This window comes from Cottoperca gobio, chromosome 24, assembly GCF_900634415.1.
Source record: "Cottoperca gobio chromosome 24, fCotGob3.1, whole genome shotgun sequence".
Taxonomy (NCBI): Eukaryota; Metazoa; Chordata; class Actinopteri; order Perciformes; family Bovichtidae; genus Cottoperca; species Cottoperca gobio.
In genome coordinates this window covers 12,465,487-12,479,364 of record NC_041378.1, presented here as the reverse complement: position 1 = coordinate 12,479,364, position 13,878 = coordinate 12,465,487, and the positions used below count along the sequence as shown (strand labels likewise).

Here is a 13,878-nt window from a genome sequence, read left to right as displayed (position 1 = left end):
CTCCTTTAAAGTTTATAAACTACTTTAAAGTTTTCTTGCATTTGATTTTTTTTTCTTCACATTATTCAATTAAAAGGATTCTCAACTACTTTACCCTCAACCGTTTATATTTATTTTTGACAAGACACATAGTTCTCTAAGAATGAACAGGGCTGTTAAGGTAAATCAGTATGTGATGTGTGTCTAGTGTAATCAGTATCATAAAAGCAGAGGCCATCTGACATTGACAGCGTTATGATAAAGTATAGATGGTGTGTGTGGTTTGCTTCAGCTGTGTGGAAAAGAACATACTGCTCACTTATCATTCACCACTCTTCATAGTGAAGAGAGTTTTGTGTTATCAGCTGTGCTCACCTGTCAAACCTACTATAAACTGCAATTGGCACCTTTTTTATGACACTTTAGTGGGTAGTTGGACTGGAGACATATGGCTATAAAAGGAGATAAGCTCGGTAATATTCACCATTAGAAAACATTATTGGCAGGCGATGCAATAATGAGGGACAAACCAGGACAAAAAACAAACAGGTTAAGTGTGGATTAATTACGTTGATGTGTAGCACACGGACACTATGTGCCAATGAGTTCAGTGATTATATGAAGACCATCAAACAGACAAAGATTCTGTGCTCAGTCTGAGATTTCATTTCATTAAATCACAAATATTTAACCAACATCGTAATGTCAACAAGGCACAGAATTAGCAGCCGAGGGCATATAGACACAGAGAGGAGCTGCATGGCAAACGGCCGCGCAATGCCATTGTGTCTCTGTGGACCCATTGGAGACACAACAGGTGTGTCAATATGACAAGCAGTCAACCGATCCACTATGTTGGTGTCGTATAAACACTGAATAAATATAGATGCTTTCCATTTCACTCTCAGCAGTGCACAGCTACCATAAGAAAACAACAGATGAAATGCAAACATTCAGGGTTATGTGGAGTTCGAGGGAAAATCACTTAAGAAAATAACTATTTTTCTTATAATTTTACATCAACTTTCTATGTAATTTTTCATAGATACCATGAGGGAAAGCGACATTGTTTACGTGTCTCTGTAAACTTACATTTTTTAAACATGACACAATAGCAATTGAGCAAAATGAGAGATTGGTTTTCAGTCTGAATGGAATAGGTTTTCATATCTTATTATAAGTCAAACATCAAATATTAGATGCACAATTGCACAGTTGATCACACTAATAAAAATCTGAGTAATATTCCACGTTTTTGTACTTGATAATGTCTCAGTTACATTATTATCATATTTCAAAGAACCCTACTGTACCCTCTTCTTGTGGCATAATTTTGGACGAATCGTGTTGATATTTCCACTTTCTTCAACATGGGAAATAACACATCCTTCTGCATGTTATTACGGGATTACTGTAGTTTCTCTTTTCACAAACGCACAACTGATGCCAAACAGAATTTAGATGAACAGGTTGGAGGAAATTGGCTTGTCCCCTCCGCGAACAGACGATAGAAAACGGTACGTCGGGGCTGCCAGTCTCCCACCAGATGGTAAATGAGAGAGACACGAGCGATCGAATAACAAATACAACCAATCAGACTATCAAAAACAACTCATAGTTGTAATTCAATATTCATACAATTCAAACCCCTTAACCACAGCATGTATGTAGTTTAATTTGTTCATATGGAATTTCTATTTCTTTAGTAGCCTTAATATCATCACTCAATATTTAAGAGTGTGTAAAGTTTTCTGTCGTGACCAACTGATTTAGGGAGGGAGAAAATGTTCGTTTATTAGTCGCGCGCATTACTACTGTCAATTTCAGGCCATCAAATTAAACCTTTTATCTCAATCCTGGTAACCTCGGTCATTCCTATTAGAGAGAGAGAGAGAGAGAGAGAGAGAGAGAGAGAGAGAGAGAGAGAGAGAGAGAGAGAGAGAGAGAGAGAGAGAGAGAGAGAGAGCTCGTTTGCATACAGCTGAATAGTTATGTCTCCCGCACATTACACCCGCATGAGGGCGAGAGAGGGACACGCGCCGCAACAATAGGAGGCACGCTGCCTCTAAACCGTAAAATGCATGGGTGGGCATGAAGGGGCACACGCCGCAAACAAGATGAAACACACCCAGAATAACATGTCAGAAAAATATGTGAGTATGGACACAATGTATGACGTGCGTAAAAGGAAACGTATGTTACACATATTGTAGGTTCATTTAGGTATATTAGGGCATGTGTTCTGCACAGTGCATCTGTTATAGCCATGTGTTGCTTCTAAATGCCTAAAAAAAAGATAAAAGAAGAAGTAAGTTAATTCCAATATAACAATATAACAACAATATAAATGAAAAAATTATTTAATCTCATTTCTTGTTTAATTGTTTGTGATACAGCCCGAGGGAGAGTCAGTATGACCCCACAGAGAGTGAAGGGTCTGAGAGGAAATAGTGCGCACTGCGCTGCAGTGTGGGGGCTAATTAGGCGTGCAATTGAGTGGAACGAAGGGCAAAATGGTGCGAGGAGGAAGACAGTAATTGAATTGCTGCTTTCTATTCTCGAAGTTTCGGCTCCCCTTCATTGTCCTCACTCACTGTCCATGATGTGCGTCCAGAGCGAGTGGTGCGCTAAAAATACGTCAACAGATGTTAGGGCTTGTTAATAATCGCCCAGTATCTATGGTGGCCAGTCAGTGCAGTGCCAGTGGGTATTAAATCTGGATAATTGTTGTTGGGTTGGAAGGGAAGGGGGTTGAATATGTAGAGTGGGCGGTGTCGGTGGAGTGATTGGCAGTTTATGTAATGAGCAACGCAGTGCAAGTCTATATAGCAGGGAGGGGACACACTACGGTTCATTCACGAGTAATAAGACGAGTGGTGAACATCCGTGGCGCACTGACGCACCAAGTTCAGCACCAAAACAAGCTCCCTGAGCCGCGCGCACACAGCGGAGGGTCTATTGTGGAGTACAGTACCATGCGAAGAGGGGACGCCTGCTGACAGAAAGAAGCACGGCTGTGTGGATATTGCTCTCCCCTCACCTTTGGATAACTTGGAAACGATTTCTCTGGACGCTTTTGACGCACGCCAACAAGGAGCTACGGGAGAACTCCCTGGGAGTGAAGAAGGATTTAAACGTGTTTTAGATATATTTTCATTTTTTCTCTCCATTTGTTTACCTTAGTGTAAATACTTTGGAATAGGAAGGTTTTGCTGCTTTATTGGCTGGTGACGCGGCTGCCCAGGAGAAGCGAGAAGGATGGCAGCCTGGTTCACCTTTACCATCGCATTCAGCACCACGTTGATATCACAGGTATGAAGGAGGATAACACATTTCCCCATCTCCTCGGCGTAAACAGATGGAGAGCCACTTGTTTCATGTTTTGTTTTTTTAAGAATAAGCTATATGTAATCGCACCGACGTTTTCCTAAATCATATTTCCTTCTCTTTTAGGTATTTGGATCCGGTGTTTTTGAGCTTGATCTCCACGAATTTAAAAACTACAAAGGTTTGCTGGCAAACGGGAACTCGTGTAAACCCAACTGCAGGACTTATTTCAGAATTTGCTTGAAGAACTATCAGGCTGTGGTCTCGCCAGGTGACTGCATCTTTGGAAGTACAATGACAGCGGTGCTGGGGACAAACTCTTTCAGCGCCAAGGACAGTGGCACTTTACCTAGACCGATTCAGATACCCTTCACCTTTGGATGGCCGGTAAGAGCGTGCAGCATCCACTTTATTTGTGTATTATTAAAGCGAGCGCTATTATGTTGTTTCAGGGAGCTGCTTTGCATTTTGGCAGCGCACCGGTTATTCGTCAGCTCATCTAATCCATGTCATTAGGTAACACTCTTCCGATAAACAGATTGGACTGCTACGACGTCGTTCATTTCAAAATCCAGAAGGACATGAAATGATCATTGTAGCACATATTATGTGTAACTGAAGTAGCTCTTTCAAAAAGCAGCAGCCTATGAATCAGAATAGAGGAAAAAAAGGCTCTTCTTTCTAAATGATGAGATCTGTAAAAACAAAAAGAGTGGATATTAATCAACCGCATGTGTTTTCTCCTTAGGGGTCATTTTCATTAATAATTGAAGCCTGGCATTCACCTTATGGAAATCTACCTGTAGGTAAGTACAGCGATTTTTTTTACCACAGGAGGGAGCTCTGTCAGTACATTTAACACATGAGGCTCTCCAACTAGTTTACCATTTTTTGCACAAATACATGCACAACTATAAAATACAGCACAGTCACTCAACAATTCCCTCTCCATGTCCCGTTAATTGTTCATAATTTCACACATTTTCATGCCTATTCACTCCTTTGTTATGAACTTCAGAACACCTTTTTCATTCTTATACCCAATACAATTGAACTTCCTCTGGTTTATTTTTGTCGTGGGAAAGAGCTGTGGGCTTTGGTGAGAATATGCAGTGCCTGCCAAAAACCCCTGACTACATCTTCCTGTATTTTACACCTTACTCTGTTCCGCCCTTTGGAAGAGGGGACTGAGCCTGGGAATGTTTTTGCTGACGGAAAGAAAGAGGAAATTTCAACCTGAGTTTATCTTTCATCTCAGCTGTATGGGATTTGATAAGGGATGCAGCTTGGTACTGGGCAGATTATAAAAGCGAAAGTGGACGACTTTTGAACCCGCAAGTTATTTATGATGCAGTTATTGACTTAAAACCACATCCCAGGACATAAACAGCTTGATATACCTTACATTAATTCTGACTTCTTTCTCTTTTTTCCCCACTTTCAGATACCAACAATCCAGACTTTTTGATTAGCTTTATTGCCATCCAAAGACAGCTGGGTGTAGGAACTGATTGGTCTCAAGATGCACAGACTGGAGAGCAGACCGAGCTGAGATATTCTTACCGGTTCATCTGCAACGAAAGTTACTACGGAGAAAGTTGCTCCATCAGATGTGCGCCCAGGGACGATCGATTTGGCCACTACACCTGCAACCGTGACGGGCAGTTATTCTGTCTGCCTGGCTGGAAGGGGATATACTGCGAAGAACGTAAGCAATCAACAACATATGATTAACTGTATATCAGCAGTCTGAGCTTGCTCTCTTTTATGTCAGTTGACTCCAGAGTTTTGGTGTTCAGTGCCATGTACTTTATTTCACATGAGAGGGTCGTCCAGATGTTTGCAAATGACTTATAGATAGTGGAATCTGTTTCGGCCTAGCTGTGGTTTGATAAGAACTCTTTGTATGATTAGGTTGACAGTCCTTACCTTAAAAGAGCTGTTACTTCTGCGAGGTCTCCTCGTGGTGTATGACCTTTGCCCTTCGTCATCATGGTTTAGGCCCTGGAGAGAAAAAATATTTGTGAGCACGGACAATTTACAGATATCAGTAGTTATTAAGCTGTAAAATAACCCAAAGGTCATCATCATTAAGGCTACTAGACACTGAGTGCTATAACAAGACATGACGTAATGATATCTGGCAATTTTGTAGTAGAATGCCTCATATAATTTGTAATCACATAATTCTGATGTGTTTGCCTGTGGGTTTGTGAACACTCATTGAATATGGGCTGAAGGACAGACGGCGTTGCATGACAACAGGCACATTGTACTTGTGCTAACCCATTTGGCCAAATCATAGAGCAACACTCCCATGTTTTGGACAGCTCTGAATGGGCCTAAGAGGAGGCCCGATGCCATTTGGCTCCACAATACCAAGGGCCCTTTTCACCAAAACAAATTAATCAAAGAGTGGATTGGAAGGAGGCACCATGAGAGTAATAGTTACCATGTGCTGGATATGTGGCCACATGGGTGACAGCGGATCTGTCATCCATGTCACTCGTGGTGAAAGAGAAATTGGCATGTGCTATTTTGACTGTGGCGCCAAATCCTAACCAGATGGGCTCACGTGTTGCAATTACAGACACATCAATCGTCAGTGACTACAGAAAATATACATGAGAAAGATAGATTAGGCATCTTTCAGACACTATAATTTCCCCTCTCTCTCACAGTCCCATTCATCAATTTAAACAAGACTGGTCTTTTGGTTCTTTAGGAGGTTGAAGAAACTCCGTTTTTAAGCACAATGAAGCACACATTCTACAGTTTAGATAGGCTAGTGGTATAAAACATCCTAATTAAACCGGAAACAAATAGCTAATGAGCACAGCTGTAAAGGCCAAAACTTCACTTCCTAGTTTAGCTACTTCGTTATTGTCAATATTCAAATTAGCTGGCACAGGTGTGCATTTACCTGGTTTTGCACACGAACAGTCACATTCAAATTAGAATTTAGAGTTTTGTCTTTTTTTTTAAAAGCAATTATTATTCCTTCATGGAGTAGCCTACTGTACAGCGCGTGCCCGGTAACATAATCCGCAGATTGAGGGGCCGTGCGGGCATTGATAGGAGGAGCTCGGGCGACTGCACGCGCCAAGGTTAATCGCGGCATTATTATCCGCCACGCGCCATCGATGTTTAGTCCCTTCCATTGTTGGGCGCGCGGTAGTAGCAGCTGCAAATATGGTTCTGGCAGACCACAAACAACAATAGTGACAGCTGTCTGCTATTGAAAGCAAGCATCTGTTCTCCGGACTAAACCGGCCGCTTACCGTCAGTCGCCTGATATGTTGTCCTACGAATCAGTGTCAGGCAAGACCGGTACACTTAAAACAGGACAAACAAAACCTCAACTGATGGCAGCTGGGGGTGTGGCGGACAGGTTTAGATCAAATGAAGGCTTCTAAGGAAAATTGAGACAGATTGAGGCCTCGTGTACTTCAACATGTAAACTCACAGTTGGCTATTTCAAGAAAATGGGATCTGTAGCCTTGGCTGTTATGGAGTGAGGCGCTCCTACAGTGCTAGTGTACCTAGAGTATTCCTTATGAGTATGAAACGTTTGCTTCTTACTTACACAAAAATGTTGTATTAGTTTGAAAGTTGTTCAACTTAATATTTGATACAGTGTGTCACCAGGCTACAGTTATGCTGGGAGCACTAGCAAAAAAATAGCAGCTGTATGGCTATAAATATATATATATAACTGTATGTTTGTGCTTTTCCCTTTGCTTTAGCTATCTGTCTGGAGGGCTGTAGCGAGAGGAATGGAAACTGCTCAAAACCTGGCGAGTGTGTGTAAGTATGAATAATTATGAAGTGTTGAAATAGGTGTTGGCTGTTGTGTAGGAAGAAACACATATGGGAACAGTGCGAGTTACATCCACACAGAAATCTTTGGTTGTGTTTCTCTGAAAATACTTTTTCAAGTTCATTTTCATGTTTCTATACAACTAGCCAGAGCGGGATATTTCATCCCTTGGGCTTTTTCTGTCTATTCATTAAGAGAGGTTGAAGCTCACTAAACCAAGAAAACATTATTTTCCCTCACTCTTCTCCCTGCGTCACTCACTGACTTCTTTGCTACCCGTGTTCCTTTCTCGTCATGACCATGTCTCAGTCAGCAGCATAGGATAAATTACACATACACTCACACGCTCTCTGTGAGAAATTCCCCCTGAATCCTATTTTGCCCTCTTTTTAGACATAAATCCATCATCAAATTTAGGTTAAACCCTTTAGATACCAAACAACGTAAAGCTGCGCCCATGCCTCTGCTCACTCCGCAGAAATCCCTAAAAGTACATCTTAAATCACATAATCTCATGGTTTGCTGCGAACTGTGCTGAGAAACGGATATTCATGGGAAACAAGAAGAAAAAAACGCTTTGAATGCTGGCTTGCCGCCAGAAATCTTGAAAGCAATATTTCACCTTTGTGCTATTATATTATTATTTATCCTTAATACACTGCACAAACCTTCATGAATGTTTGCCCAGTAGTACCTGCCTTGACTTTGTTTGTAATGCAATGCTTATGTCATTATTCACCATCATTATACAAAAAACAATATTGTGTGTACGCAATAACTGATGTGTAATGATGTAATGAGGTTGGGGAAAACTGTTAATGCTGATACATGATTTCACTTTTCACATTTGCCTTCTGAAAAAAAATCATTAAAATTATTTTTTGTGAAGGATTTATATGAGCATTTAATTACTGTATCCAACTGTGGTGCAGCTATTAATGTGTGGTTGCATGATTGATGGCTGATTTCTTAATTTTAATCTCAAACTAATCCATGATGGCGTTATAAAGCATAAATGTCTGCTCTTGTTTCCTCTAACTCGACTGTTTGCATGTTTAAATAGAACTGAAATTGGCAGATTCAGATATGTTATTCATGGAAATTACAGGATCTACATAAAGAGGAATACGTGATTTATTCAAATAATTTATTTTGTCGTTTTGCAGATGCAGAGACGGCTGGCAGGGCACGTTCTGTGACGAGTGTAAGAAGTACCCGGCCTGTAAACACGGCACCTGCCAGCTGCCATGGCAGTGTAACTGTCAGGAGGGCTGGGGAGGCCTATTATGTGACCAAGGTACACCAGACAACCTGAACCACTGCTGCTGTTCCTTTTTTTATAAAGACGTTCTCATATTACTTGTACACTGTTTTCATTTGAATTAACTTGAAAGCATTAGTAAATTAGGTTTCCTCTGAAGTGCTCCATTCATAGCTTTGTACACATCCGGGGTAGATAGTTTTTTTTCTTCCCTGCGGGCTCCCTGTAAACAAACCCTCTTCTCTCCCCCAGACCTGAACTTCTGCACCCATCACCATCCCTGTGTGAATGGTGCCACCTGTATGAACACGGGACAGGGCAGCTATACATGTACTTGCCTGCCAGGTTTCACAGGGGTCAACTGTGAGCTGGAGATGCAGGAGTGTGACAGCAACCCCTGCAGGAATGGAGCATTATGCACAGTGAGTTGAAGACTGATACATTACATTGTAATATGTATTTATTTTTCATTTTTAATTGTCTAACTTTTCCTTTCTTTTTTCCCATTCCCCCAGAATTTGGAAAGTGGCTACATGTGCACATGTCCCCAAGGTTTCGAGGGCTCCCACTGTGAGCACAGCCTGCTGACATGCGCCGACTCCCCGTGTTTCCACAGTGGCAAATGCTGGGAGACGGACAATGGCCGCAGCTACAAGTGCGAGTGTCCCCGCAGCTACACCGGACTCAACTGTGAGAAGAGAGTGGACAAGTGCACGTCGCTTCCCTGCGCTAATGGTACAGTCTTCCTCCCCTCTTTGCACCCCCCCCCCTGCTTTTCTGAACTTCCCCTCACTCTTTCTCCCCCCCCCCCCTTCAAATTCCTGCAACTAGAAGCAGTGTGGAACAACAGGAATTGGTGGGAACTTGGTGTCTATTGTCCTCCATATAAACACTCGGGAGCTCAGCGCAGCAGCTTGTAAATGTCGCCGCGGCTCGCTGCGGTTGTTGATGAAAGGGGGAGCAAATATCCAGCGAGGCTCAATTTCTGTCTTCTTGTAAACACGGAGGGCTCTGGGATTGCTCTGTATTGGGAGAACAATACACGATGCTGTGGTCACACTGTGGATTTGATGGGGATGTGCAAATTGAAGGGGCCTCATGGGAAGGATTCTGGAGATCATGTTCTTTCTGAAGTCACTTTGGATGCAAAATGTTTTGTGTTATTTAGAAAATCTGTATTGACACTAACCTCTCCTCTCCTCTTGTGTAGGGGGGCTGTGTTTGATCCACGGAGGGATGCGTGTGTGTAGCTGCCGTGCAGGATTTATCGGCCAGCGCTGCGAAATAAACATCAACGAGTGTGCCGGTAACCCCTGCCTCAACGGAGGCACCTGCCAAGACCGAATCAACGACTACACCTGCACCTGTCCCGCGGGCTACGGGGGACGCAACTGCGACAGAGTCCTGGATGAGTGCTCCCTTCACCCCTGCCTCAACGGCGGCCTTTGCACCGGGGGCGGCGGGCCAGGCAAGGCTCTGGCAACCTGCATCTGCCCATCAGGCTTCACCGGGCCTCGTTGCGAGTTCTTCGCCGCTGTCACCTCCCACGTGACCAACGAAGAGAGTCAAGGCGGCTTCCAGTGGGCGGCCGTTTCTCTAGCCGTGGGGCTGGTGGCACTGCTGGTGCTGTTGTGCATGGTGGGCTTGGCGTTGAGGCACATCCACAGGCAGGCCCAAAGAGACAGGGGAGACACGGAGACGATGAACAACTTGTCCAACGGTCAGAAAGACAACCTGATCCCGGAGTCCCAGCTGAAAAACAACAACCAGAAAATGAGCATGGAGGTGGACTGTGACTCGGAGAAATCGAACTTTATCCATAAAAACTATCACTTGGACTCTTACAACTCTAAATCAAAAGAGTTCAAGGATGAAAAGTCGCAAGAGGATAACAGTCTTATTTATGACAAATGTTTAGAAGACAAAATGCCCTTGAGTAGAATGTACAGGTAAGAGGAACCATAATCACACAATGCTGTACTAAACTATAATGTGTGTATTTCCATAGGTCTCATATTTGTTGTGTTCAGGCAGTGATGTATGTTTGCAGCTTTGCTGAGGAGAAATGATATTGGGTGCTCTCACGCACTGCCTCAATTCAGTTGTTTGAACCTAACAATAAATAAATATATATATATACAGTTGCTTTCTGCTGCCTAGCTCTGCCATGTGCTTCTAGTTTGTGTTAACACAGAGTGTGATTTGTGTTTGCAGTGAAAAACCAGAGTGTAGGATATCAACGATATGTTCCTCAAGAGACTCCATGTACCAGTCGGTATTCGTTATAGCAGAGGAGAGGAGGGAGTGCGTCATAGCGACCGAGGTAAGCCAAAAAGAAAATCACATCTTCATCAGCATTTCCGCAAATCCTCCACTTGAACTGCATCATGTCGTCCCTAGTGCACCATCCCTCACTAGCGCACCAACTTTTATGATTGCAGAAAAACTTTATTCTGAGTATTTCTGTCCTAAGTCGGAGAAAAGGCCCTTCAACTGTATTATTGGTTTCTGTGAATTACACCGGCGATTCTTTATCTTGGCCATGTGATGACCTTAAGTCCGAACTTCTACTGATTCCTCACACATGTTTGGCTCTGCTCGGTCTCAAAGGTGCTATGTTTTACTGCTGGGGCATTTTGTGGAATTCTTCAGGTATTGATTTCCAAGGAAAATATAATGATGATACTGGAGCACATGACAGTATAAGAGTTCAAAAAGCGCTGTGGAAACACTTAAGAGTTTTGTCATTATTGTGGCATTTTGTTGTATTTTTACTCCATTTTTTTTCTTTCCTACAGGTATAAACTGTGAGGGGTCTGATGGTGAGGGAACGAGGAGAAAGACAGACACAATCGAGGCAGAATAAAACATTCTGGATTGTTTACAAATGCTGAGAAGAGACTGGAGATTGTTTTAGATGTCCACTGCTGCTCGGGAACACTTGAGAGGGCAGAAACCTCTGCTCTGCAAAAAGAAAAAAAGGACAGAACTGAGAAACTTTATGTTCGACCGAGTGTTTGTATGCAAAACATGTACAGTGAAGGACCTCTCTCAGTTGTGGCGAACAGACTGACTACTCAAGGTGTGAAGACTGACAGAGCATCGGTGAAATATTAATTTATAATCTCGGCCATCCTGGACAGTAGAAGGAGGCGAAGGAGGATCATTGCTCCTCGTATCTGACCCCGGCCTCGTGTGATAATCATGATGACTTTGACAGCCAACCAATCAGTAAAAAAAAGGTGCCTAAGATTTGACCCCTTCAAATCCCCCACGCCACCCCCCCTCCCCCCCCCCCCCCCCCACACACACACACACACACTCACGCCTGCCAGCTTCGCCTGCTATGCAAGACTCAGGGTCGAGTGAACTCACCCACTGTCACAATCCAACCTCACAAACACTGAGAGTTATGAATGTCTGAAACTAATCTTCAACTGTCAATCACGTGAAAATGGACTTTTCCATGCAACGGTGAAGATTGTCTGCAGCCCAAAATTCACCAGAAGCCTTAAAAAAGAGGGGGGTTTGAATGCTAAATTTGTGCCCTTGTCTGTCCTTGGATCATTTGCACTAGAAAAAAACAACTAATTGGGGGAAAATACTTTTTAATCAACAGAGATTTGAAGAGAAAACCACAGGAGCACAATAGTCAGTGCTGTGCCAGCAAGATCCAAGAGAAAGGAAAAGTTTGCATAGAAAAAGTTTTTTTATGCAACCCAACTGAGAAAAACAAAGAGACTCAAAACAAGGAGAAAAGACTGTCACACCACTGCCTGCCTATAATAAATTTCAAAAATACAGAACCAATAATGTAATTTTTTTAAATGATTATTTCCAGAGTTTAATTTAAATATGACACACTGCTCTTTATATGTTTTATAATATTATTTTGTATATAATGCATATTTATAAGGACCAAACTTCTGAAGTATAAAACTTCCTTGAAAACTGTTTTTAATTTGATGTCAGTAAATGGAAAAGGAAATTATTTTTGAGGTGTTTTTAAATAATGAAATTGAGTACAAATGATGATTGAATGTGTCTTGTATTTATTTACTTTTTATCTAGGGGAGATTGTTGAAGTGAAAAAATGTCATCCTGTACTAAATTCAAACCCATATTGCTCATCTAGAGCTCTTAAATTGTGAGCATGTTTATGAGTATGAAATCCAGCTGCTCTCCTATATTCACACATCATATTTAATGTTTCGGACATTAGGTATAAAACAAAAAGCCCCCTGACTGTAGCATCACTACTTCGAGTAATTCCTGGAAATGCCTTTGGCTGCCACTCCGCTCACACACCCCTCAGTCTCTCTCCGGCCCTAAATTGGCTTGAAATTTAAATCCGTTTCCACGGATACCACCCCCTCAAGCTGGAAATGGCGAAACAAAGCCAGGCGCAGGGCAAAGGGGAACGACACCCCCAACCCCTGCACCCCTCGTAATGCTTGCACACACTCACACTCATCCGCGCGCACACACGCAGCCAGCCAAGCAGATGCCGTGGGGGAGCACGGAGTGAGTCTGTAGTGCCATAAAAACAGCAGCATATGCCAGGCCTCTCGCCCCGTGTGCATGACACAGACCTCCTCCCTTAAAAAAAACACACTCGAGCACTTACAGGCTCCCCAACTGCCGGCCTCCCCTTTAGGGTTAAGAGCGATATTTCAATGCCCGGTTCTGTACCACCCACTCCTGCAAACAAAGCTGGGGAAAGGGTCTGGCACCAGAGGGGAGGGGGAACTAAATGGGAGCTAGTGGATCTGCTCTGAATCCACATAAATGAAAAGATATTTGAAAAAGTTGACTTATCAGAGCCATCTGCTCAGTCTTATTGCTCTTTGGCCTTTTGGAAAATGCTCCATACAGCTTCTTCTTCTTAATACCCCACCATCCTCTGACGTTTAGGATGTCACGCATGGATCAGTCTTGAATATTTGTTCCTGTGTGTCTGGAAATCCATTTTTAGGAAATGTGTCATCCGCATTATCAAATGCAAACCTCTCCTGCCTTCAATTAACAGAAATCCTGCGACAGTCAACACCCCCTAATCATCAGCAATCAACACTCGCCGGAGAATCTGGATGTCTTTTCCCTCACACACATCCTGTTAGCTTGTTGACCTAGGCATCCTCATCTAAGGGCTTGTGTGCGTAAAAAACAAAAAGAAGTTTGGAAAAAGGTTTCTTCCGGTCCGGCTCAAGAAAAACATACATGTTATCACGATGATTAATCATCCAGTTAGAGCCCCTCGTGCTTTGGTCTGTCACCTGACCCAGCCTGATAGTCCGTTAGAATTTTTTTCCCACCATCATCACACCTATAAGCCGACTCCTTCACACTCGATCGCAGTGGCAAACACATGCTAGAGCTTTGCTCTTTGGCCTTTGGGTCTCCATAGCCATGGCCAGGCATTTTCATTGTGTTATAATCACAGCATCCTGTTTGTGACCTCATGACATCAGTTCCTGTTTCCTCCCTGATT

The 13,878-nt window shown here is 42.9% G+C and overlaps 1 protein-coding gene across 1 annotated transcript; it reads left to right on the top strand.

Annotated features, from left to right (window-relative positions):
• Window positions 1-2,858: 2,858 nt before the first annotated feature.
• On the top strand, window positions 2,859-12,422 carry dll4 (delta-like 4 (Drosophila)). The gene is made up of 11 exons (XM_029425789.1): window positions 2,859-3,291; window positions 3,433-3,693; window positions 4,055-4,112; window positions 4,751-5,014; window positions 7,053-7,113; window positions 8,293-8,423; window positions 8,640-8,809; window positions 8,903-9,122; window positions 9,598-10,336; window positions 10,602-10,710; window positions 11,186-12,422. Exons 1-11 carry the CDS (start codon window positions 3,238-3,240, stop codon window positions 11,189-11,191), a joined length of 2,073 nt encoding a protein of 690 aa, XP_029281649.1. The 5' UTR covers window positions 2,859-3,237; the 3' UTR covers window positions 11,192-12,422.
• Window positions 12,423-13,878: the final 1,456 nt, after the last annotated feature.

Coding starts and splice junctions, on each gene's coding strand:
- dll4 (XM_029425789.1), top strand. CDS start 3,238: ATGGCAGCCTGGTTCACCTTTACCATCGCATTCAGCACCACGTTGATA. Junction 3,292..3,432: donor GCACCACGTTGATATCACAG/GTATGAAGGAGG, acceptor CTTCTCTTTTAG/GTATTTGGATCCGGTGTTTT. Junction 7,114..8,292: donor TCAAAACCTGGCGAGTGTGT/GTAAGTATGAAT, acceptor GTCGTTTTGCAG/ATGCAGAGACGGCTGGCAGG.